The sequence below is a fragment of the Phyllobates terribilis genome, unplaced genomic scaffold (assembly GCF_046119375.1).
Source record: "Phyllobates terribilis strain yellow unplaced genomic scaffold, ASM4611937v1 Scaffold_6__1_contigs__length_29720123, whole genome shotgun sequence".
Taxonomy (NCBI): domain Eukaryota; kingdom Metazoa; phylum Chordata; class Amphibia; order Anura; family Dendrobatidae; genus Phyllobates; species Phyllobates terribilis.
The window spans coordinates 11,388,394-11,397,287 of NW_027362766.1; the positions used below are offsets into that span (position 1 = coordinate 11,388,394).

The window sequence follows — 8,894 nt, forward strand, 5'->3', positions numbered from 1 at the left end:
GCATGGCGGACTACAAGTACAAGGGATGAGAGATCCCTCATTTGGGAAAGAACAATGTCTTCACATCAAAATTATAAGGGGGTGCAGTACCACATGTGGCCACCAGATGGCGCTGTACATGCGCAGTAGCACTCCCCACAGGGCGCCTGCTCCCACTACACAATGGAGGTGATGGTTCAGGAATGAGGCAGGAGCAACAGCCGAGATACAGGAGATTTATTGCAGGCGACAAGATGGCGGCACCAATGTAACCAGAAAGCGCCATAAATTCCCCCCACCCAGCACACGAGGCCCGGCCCCCCATCCTCCCCAGGGGACATGAGGCTCGCCGCTAGATATGGCCACCACCTCTTCGCTTTCACCCCTCGCTCACGATGCTGCGCCTCCTACAGGGATCACAGAAGATTGCGATTAACCAATGAAATGCTGTGGGAGATCCTGAAAGAGCGGCCCCTCCCCGAGGAGCCGAGTGTGGTTCATGCGGGGGCACCGCCAGCTTGTTCGTGGCTGCTTAGGGTGGGGCGCCCAAAAGCTGCATGTGCAGATGTCCCAGGCTCCGCCTCCTCACTTATTGGGGGACGTCTGGGAATGGTGGGCTCCAGAATCCAGCATGGCTCTTCTCCGTGCTGTCTCCTTGGCCACGCTGTGATTGAGACGCCGCAGCCGCTCCTGCCACAAAAGAAAGCAGCATGTCTGACAGCGGCAACTCACAGTAATAATGCCACGGCCGCCGCGGGGGTCACCCTCGCCACCGCTGTCAGGGGGCCGCCCACGCCACCGCTGTCAGGGGGCCGCCCTCGCCACTGCTGTCAGGGGGCCGCCGCAGCCGCTCCTGCCACAAAAGAAAGCAGCATGTCTGACAGCGGCAACTCACAGTAATAATGCCACGGCCGCCGCGGAGGTCACCCTCGCCACCGCTGTCAGGGGGCCGCCGCGGGGGGGTCACCCTCGCCACCGCTGTCAGGGGGCCGCCGCGGGGGGTCACCCTCGCCACCGCTGTCAGGGGGCCGCCGCGGGGGGTCACCCTCGCCACCGCTGTCAGGGAGCCGCCGCGGGGTCCTACCTGTGCATTCTGCAGGATGTTGTTCACCAGGACAACGCGGCGCCGGGCATTCAGCAGCTTCTTCACATACGGGTCCAGGTCCAGCGCCACCTTCTGGTCCTCGTTTATCCTACACAGCTCTAGGGGAGACCAGGGAAAGCGTGACAACTCAGCCACCTGTCTGACACCCTGGTGATGTCATTAAACAGGCTCCGCCCACTGACCTGATGCCAGACTGTCAATGTGCTCCCGCAGGTCCACCTGGCTCTCCCTGCAGAAAGAGAGAGGAAGCAATGAGGGACACCCAGAGACATTACAGGGGCCCCACACCCCAAGAATCAACCCACCGCCTCCAATACAGGGGCCCCACCGACCTCCAATACAGAGGCCCCACCGACCTCCAATACAGAGGCCCCACCGTCCCGTCCCCCCCGGCCTCCAATACAGGGGCCCCACCGTCCCGTCCCCCCCCCCGGCCTCCGTTACAGGGGCCTCACCAATCCCCCCGGCCATCCGTTACAGGGGCCTCACCAATCCCCCCGGCCATCCGTTACAGGGGCCTCACCAATCCCCCCGGCCATCCGTTACAGGGGCCTCACCAATCCCCCCCGGCCATCCGTTACAGGGGCCTCACCAATCCCCCCGGCCATCCGTTACAGGGGCCTCACCAATCCCCCCCGGCCATCCGTTACAGGGGCCTCACCAATCCCCCCGGCCATCCGTTACAGGGGCCTCACCAATCCCCCCGGCCATCCGTTACAGGGGCCTCACCAATCCCCCCGGCCATCCGTTACAGGGGCCTCACCAATCCCCCCGGCCATCCGTTACAGGGGCCTCACCAATCCCCCGGCCATCCGTTACAGGGGCCTCACCAATCCCCCCGGCCATCCGTTACAGGGGCCTCACCAATCCACCCGGCCATCCGTTACAGGGGCCTCACCAATCCCCCCGGCCATCCGTTACAGGGGCCTCACCAATCCCCCCGGCCATCCGTTACAGGGGCCTCACCAATCCACCCGGCCATCCGTTACAGGGGCCTCACCAATCCACCCGGCCATCCGTTACAGGGGCCTCACCAATCCACCCGGCCATCCGTTACAGGGGCCTCACCAATCCCCCCGGCCATCCGTTACAGGGGCCTCACCAATCCCCCCGGCCATCCGTTACAGGGGCCTCACCAATCCCCCCGGCCATCCGTTACAGGAGCCTCACCAATCCCCCCGGCCATCCGTTACAGGGGCCTCACTATCCCCCCCGCCCTCTATTACAGGGGCCTCACTACCCCCCCCCCCCCCCCGCCCTCCATTACAGGGGCTTCACTACCCCCCCCGGCCTCCATTACAGGGGCCCCGTACCTCACTGCATGTACATGGGAGTCCAGTTGCTGCACCGCCGGCCTCACTATCCCCCCCGGCCTCCATTACAGGGGCCTCACTATCCCCCCCGCCCTCCATTACAGGGGCCTCACTATCCCCCCGCCCTCCATTACAGGGGCCTCACTATCCCCCCCGCCCTCCATTACAGGGGCCTCACTATCCCCCCGCCCTCCATTACAGGGGCCTCACTATCCCCCCCGCCCTCCATTACAGGGGCCTCACTATCCCCCCCCGCCCTCCATTACAGGGGCCTCACTATCCCCCCCGGCCTCCATTACAGGGGCCTCACTATCCCCCCCGGCCTCCATTACAGGGGCCTCACTATCCCCCCGGCCTCCATTACAGGGGCCTCACTATCCCCCTCGGCCTCCATTACAGGGGCCTCACTATCCCCCTCGGCCTCCATTACAGGGGCCTCACTATCCCCCCGCTCTCCATTACAGGGGCCTCACTACCCCCCCTGGCCTCCATTACAGAGGCCTCACTATCCCCCCCGGCCTCCATTACAGGGGCCTCACTATCCCCCCCGGCCTCCATTACAGGGGCCTCACTATCCCCCCCGCCCTCCATTACAGGGGCCTCACTATCCCCCCGGCCTCCATTACAGGGGCCTCACTATCCCCCCCCGTCCTCCATTACAGGGGCCTCACTACCCAACCCCGGCCTCCATTACAGGGGCACCGTACCTCACTGCATGTACATGGGAGTCCAGTTGCTGCACCGCCGGCCTCACTATCCCCCATGGCCTCCATTACAGGGGCCTCACTACCCCCCCAGCCTCCATTACAGGGGCCTCACTATCCCCCCCGGCCTCCATTACAGGGGCCTCACTATCCCCCCCGGCCTCCATTACAGGGGCCTCACTATCCCCCCCCCCCCGCCCTCCATTACAGGGGCCTCACTACCCCCCCCGCCCTCCATTACAGGGGCCTCACTACCCCCCCCCGCCCTCCATTACAGGAGCCTCACTACCCCCCCGCCCTCCATTACAGGGGCCTCACTACCCCCCCGGCCTCCATTACAGGGGCCTCACTACCCCCCCGGCCTCCATTACAGGGGCCCCGTACCTCACTGCATGTACATGGGAGTCCAGTTGCTGCACCGCCGGCCTCACTATCCCCCCCGGCCTCCATTACAGGGGCCTCACTATCCCCCCCGGCCTCCATTACAGGGGCCTCACTACCCCCCCGGCCTCCATTACAGGGGCCCCGTACCTCACTGCATGTACATGGGAGTCCAGTTGCTGCACCGCCGGCCTCACTATCCCCCCCGGCCTCCATTACAGGGGCCTCACTATCCCCCCCCGGCCTCCATTACAGGGGCCTCACTATCCCCCCCCGGCCTCCATTACAGGGGCCTCACTATCCCCCCCGGCCTCCATTACAGGGGCCTCACTATCCCCCCCCGGCCTCCATTACAGGGGCCTCACTATCCCCCGCCGGCCTCCATTACAGGGGCCTCACTATCCCCCGCCGGCCTCCATTACAGGGGCCTCACTATCCCCCCCCCGGCCTCCATTACAGGGGCCTCACTATCCCCCCCGGCCTCCATTACAGGGGCCTCACTATCCCCCCCGGCCTCCATTACAGGGGCCTCACTATCCCCCCCCGGCCTCCATTACAGGGGCCTCACTATCCCCCCCCGGCCTCCATTACAGGGGCCTCACTATCCCCCCCCGGCCTCCATTACAGGGGCCTCACTATCCCCCCCCGGCCTCCATTACAGGGGCCTCACTATCCCCCCCCGGCCTCCATTACAGGGGCCTCACTATCCCCCCCGGCCTCCATTACAGGGGCCTCACTATCCCCCCCGGCCTCCATTACAGGGGCCTCACTATCCCCCCCGGCCTCCATTACAGGGGCCTCACTATCCCCCCCCGGCCTCCATTACAGGGGCCTCACTATCCCCCCCGGCCTCCATTACAGGGGCCTCACTATCCCCCCCCGGCCTCCATTACAGGGGCCTCACTATCCCCCCCCGGCCTCCATTACAGGGGCCTCACTATCCCCCCCCGGCCTCCATTACAGGGGCCTCACTATCCCCCCCCGGCCTCCATTACAGGGGCCTCACTATCCCCCCCGGCCTCCATTACAGGGGCCTCACCAATCCCCCCGGCCATCCGTTACAGGAGCCTCACCAATCCCCCCGGCCATCCGTTACAGGGGCCTCACTATCCCCCCCGCCCTCTATTACAGGGGCCTCACTACCCCCCCCCGCCCTCCATTACAGGGGCCTCACTACCCCCCCCCCGCCCTCCATTACAGGGGCTTCACTACCCCCCCCGGCCTCCATTACAGGGGCCCCGAACCTCACTGCATGTACATGGGAGTCCAGTTGCTGCACCGCCGGCCTCACTATCCCCCCCGGCCTCCATTACAGGGGCCTCGCTATCCCCCCCGCCCTCCATTACAGGGGCCTCACTATCCCCCCGCCCTCCATTACAGGGGCCTCACTATCCCCCCGGCCTCCATTACAGGGGCCTCACTATCCCCCCGCCCTCCATTACAGGGGCCTCACTATCCCCCCCGCCCTCCATTACAGGGGCCTCACTATCCCCCCCCGCCCTCCATTACAGGGGCCTCACTATCCCCCCCCGGCCTCCATTACAGGGGCCTCACTATCCCCCCCGGCCTCCATTACAGGGGCCTCACTATCCCCCCCCGTCCTCCATTACAGGGGCCTCACTACCCCCCCCGGCCTCCATTACAGGGGCACCGTACCTCACTGCATGTACATGGGAGTCCAGTTGCTGCACCGCCGGCCTCACTATCCCCCATGGCCTCCATTACAGGGGCCTCACTACCCCCCCGGCCTCCATTACAGGGGCCTCACTATCCCCCCCGGCCTCCATTACAGGGGCCTCACTATCCCCCCCGGCCTCCATTACAGGGGCCTCACTATCCCCCCCGGCCTCCATTACAGGGGCCTCACTATCCCCCCCGCCCTCCATTACAGGGGCCTCACTACCCCCCCCCGCCCTCCATTACAGGAGCCTCACTACCCCCCCGCCCTCCATTACAGGGGCCTCACTACCCCCCCGGCCTCCATTACAGGGGCCTCACTACCCCCCCGGCCTCCATTACAGGGGCCCCGTACCTCACTGCATGTACATGGGAGTCCAGTTGCTGCACCGCCGGCCTCACTATCCCCCCCGGCCTCCATTACAGGGGCCTCACTATCCCCCCCGGCCTCCATTACAGGGGCCTCACTACCCCCCCGGCCTCCATTACAGGGGCCCCGTACCTCACTGCATGTACATGGGAGTCCAGTTGCTGCACCGCCGGCCTCACTATCCCCCCCGGCCTCCATTACAGGGGCCTCACTATCCCCCCCCGGCCTCCATTACAGGGGCCTCACTATCCCCCCCGGCCTCCATTACAGGGGCCTCACTACCCCCCCCCGGCCTCCATTACAGGGGCCTCACTACCCCCCCCGGCCTCCATTACAGGGGCCTCACTACCCCCCCCGGCCTCCATTACAGGGGCCTCACTATCCCCCCACCCTCCATTACAGGGGCCTCACTACCCCCCCCCACCCTCCATTACAGGGGCCTCACTATCCCCCCCACCTTCCATTACAGGGGCCTCACTACCCCCCCGGCCTCCATTACAGGGGCCTCACTACCCCCCCCGGCCTCCATTACAGGGGCCTCACTACCCACCCCGGCCTCCATTACAGGGGCCTCACTACCCACCCCGGCCTCCATTACAGGGGCCTCACTACCCACCCCCCGCCCTCCATTACAGGGGCCTCACTACCCCCCCCCCCGCCCTCCATTACAGGGGCCTCACTACCCCCCCCCCGCCCTCCATTACAGGGGCCTCACTACCCCCCCCCCGCCCTCCATTACAGGGGCCTCACTACCCCCCCCCCGCCCTCCATTACAGGGGCCTCACTACCCCCCCCCCCGCCCTCCATTACAGGGGCCTCACTACCCCCCCCCCGCCCTCCATTACAGGGGCCTCACTACCCCCCGCCCGCCCTCCATTACAGGGGCCTCACTATCCCCCCGGCCTCCATTACAGAGGCCTCACTATCCCCCCGGCCTCCATTACAGGGGCCTCACTACCCCCCCGGCCTCCATTACAGGGGCCTCACTACCCCCCCCCCGGCCTCCATTACAGGGGCCTCACTACCCCCCCCGCCCTCCATTACAGGGGCCTAGGGGCCTCACTACCCCCCCCCGGCCTCCATTACAGGGGCCTCACTACCCCCCACCGCCCTCCATTACAGGGGCCTAGGGGCCTCACTACCCCCCCCCCGCCCTCCATTACAGGGGCCTCACTACCCCCCCCGCCCTCCATTACAGGGGCCTCACTATCCCCCCCGCTCTCTATTACAGGGGCCTCACTATCCCCCCCGCTCTCTATTACAGGGGCCTCACTACCCCCCCGCCCTCCATTACAGGGGCCTCACTACCCCCCCGCCCTCCATTACAGGGGCCTCACTACCCCCCCCGCCCTCCATTACAGGGGCCTCACTACCCCCCCCGCCCTCCATTACAGGGGCCTCACTATCCCCCCCCCGGCCCTCCATTACAGGGGCCTCACTATCCCCCCCCCGGCCTCCATTACAGGGGCCTCACTACCCCCCCCGGCCTCCATTACAGGGGCCTCACTACCCCCCCCCGGCCTCCATTACAGGGGCCTCACTATCCCCCCCCCGGCCTCCATTACAGGGGCCTCACTATCCCCCCTGGCCTCCATTACAGGGGCCTCACTACCCCCCCCGGCCTCCATTACAGGGGCCTCACTACCCCCCCCGGCCTCCATTACAGGGGCCTCACTATCCCCCCGCCCTCCATTACAGGGGCCTCACTATCCCCCGCCCTCCATTACAGGGGCCTCACTACCCCCCCCCCGCCCTCCATTACAGGGGCCTCACTACCCCCCCCCCCGCCCTCCATTACAGGGGCCTCACTACCCCCCCCCCCGCCCTCCATTACAGGGGCCTCACTACCCCCCCCCCGCCCTCCATTACAGGGGCCTCACTACCCCACCCCCCCGCCCTCCATTACAGGGGCCTCACTACCCCACCCCCCGCCCTCCATTACAGGGGCCTCACTACCCCCCCCCGCCCTCCATTACAGGGGCCTCACTACCCCCCCCCGCCCTCCATTACAGGGGCCTCACTATCCCCCCGGCCTCCATTACAGGGGCCTCACTATCCCCCCGGCCTCCATTACAGGGGCCTCACTACCCCCCGGCCTCCATTACAGGGGCCTCACTACCCCCCCCGGCCTCCATTACAGGGGCCTCACTACCCCCCCCGGCCTCCATTACAGGGGCCTAGGGGCCTCACTACCCCCCCCGGCCTCCATTACAGAGGCCTCACTACCCCCCCCCGCCCTCCATTACAGGGGCCTAGGGGCCTCACTACCCCCCCCCCGCCCTCCATTACAGGGGCCTCACCACCCCCCCCCGCCCTCCATTACAGGGGCCTCACTATCCCCCCGCTCTCCATTACAGGGGCCTCACTACCCCCCCGCCCTCCATTACAGGGGCCTCACTACCCCCCCGCCCTCCATTACAGGGGCCTCACTACCCCCCCCGCCCTCCATTACAGGGGCCTCACTACCCCCCCCGCCCTCCATTACAGGGGCCTCACTACCCCCCCGCCCTCCATTACAGGGGCCTCACTACCCCCCCCGCCCTCCATTACAGGGGCCTCACTATCCCCCCCACCCTCCATTACAGGGGCCTCACTACCCCCCCCGCCCTCCATTACAGGGGCCTCACTATCCCCCGGCCTCCATTACAGGGGCCTCACTACCCCCCCCCGGCCTCCATTACAGGGGCCTCACTACCCCCCCCCGGCCTCCATTACAGGGGCCTCACTAACCCCCCCCCCCGGCCTCCATTACAGAGGCCTCACTACCCCCCCGGCCTCCATTACAGGGGCCTCACTACCCCCCCCGGCCTCCATTACAGGGCCTCACTACCCCCCCGGCCTCCATTACAGGGGCCCCGCACCTCACTGCATGTACATGGGAGTCCAGTTGCTGCACCGCCGGCTTCAGCAGCTCCAGTAATCCCTCAGCAAACACGTCTCTCCCCGGAGACACCGGCGCCGCCATCCTGCACCGAACAGCCCGAGACGTCATACACCCGCTCCAGACGCCGAATATCCGTGATAGACACGATACATCCGCTAGAGGGCGCCGAACACGTTCTCCACTGCATCGCTGCCATGTTCCTGTAGCCGGCCGGACCTGCACATTAGGATTCAGTCTCGATAAGATGGCGACGGCTCCCTGACACTGCGGACATGAGAGAATAATACCGGCTGCAGGGATCACATGACGCCCTGATCACATGACCGATCTTACCGCACAGACACCGAAAACTGTAACCCTAGAAACCACCTATAGGGAGTAAGAGATCAGCGGCGCCGGACCGGAGCAGGGGCGATGAGCGGAGCAGGAGCAGGGGTGATGAGCGGAGCCGGAGCAGGAGCGATGAGCGGAGCAGGGGCGA

At 66.2% G+C, this 8,894-nt stretch overlaps 1 protein-coding gene across 1 annotated transcript; it reads right to left on the reverse strand.

The window, feature by feature from the left end:
- Positions 1-224: 224 nt before the first annotated feature.
- On the reverse strand, positions 225-8,604 carry SNAPIN (SNAP associated protein). Its single transcript, XM_073637188.1, has 4 exons — positions 8,391-8,604; positions 1,267-1,313; positions 1,064-1,182; positions 225-669 (listed from the first exon to the last, which is right to left on the reverse strand). Exons 1-4 carry the CDS (start codon positions 8,519-8,521, stop codon positions 565-567), a joined length of 402 nt encoding a protein of 133 aa, XP_073493289.1. The 5' UTR covers positions 8,522-8,604; the 3' UTR covers positions 225-564.
- Between the last annotated feature and the right edge of the window lie 290 nt (positions 8,605-8,894).

Excerpts from the sequence above, each read along its gene's own strand:
- SNAPIN (XM_073637188.1), bottom strand. The coding sequence starts at position 8,521 with ATGACGTCTCGGGCTGTTCGGTGCAGGATGGCGGCGCCGGTGTCTCCG. Across the intron at positions 1,314-8,390 it reads TCCCATGTACATGCAGTGAG|GGAGAGCCAGGTGGACCTGC; the intron begins GTGCGGGGCCCC and ends CTCTTTCTGCAG. Across the intron at positions 1,183-1,266 it reads CATTGACAGTCTGGCATCAG|AGCTGTGTAGGATAAACGAG; the intron begins GTCAGTGGGCGG and ends GGTCTCCCCTAG.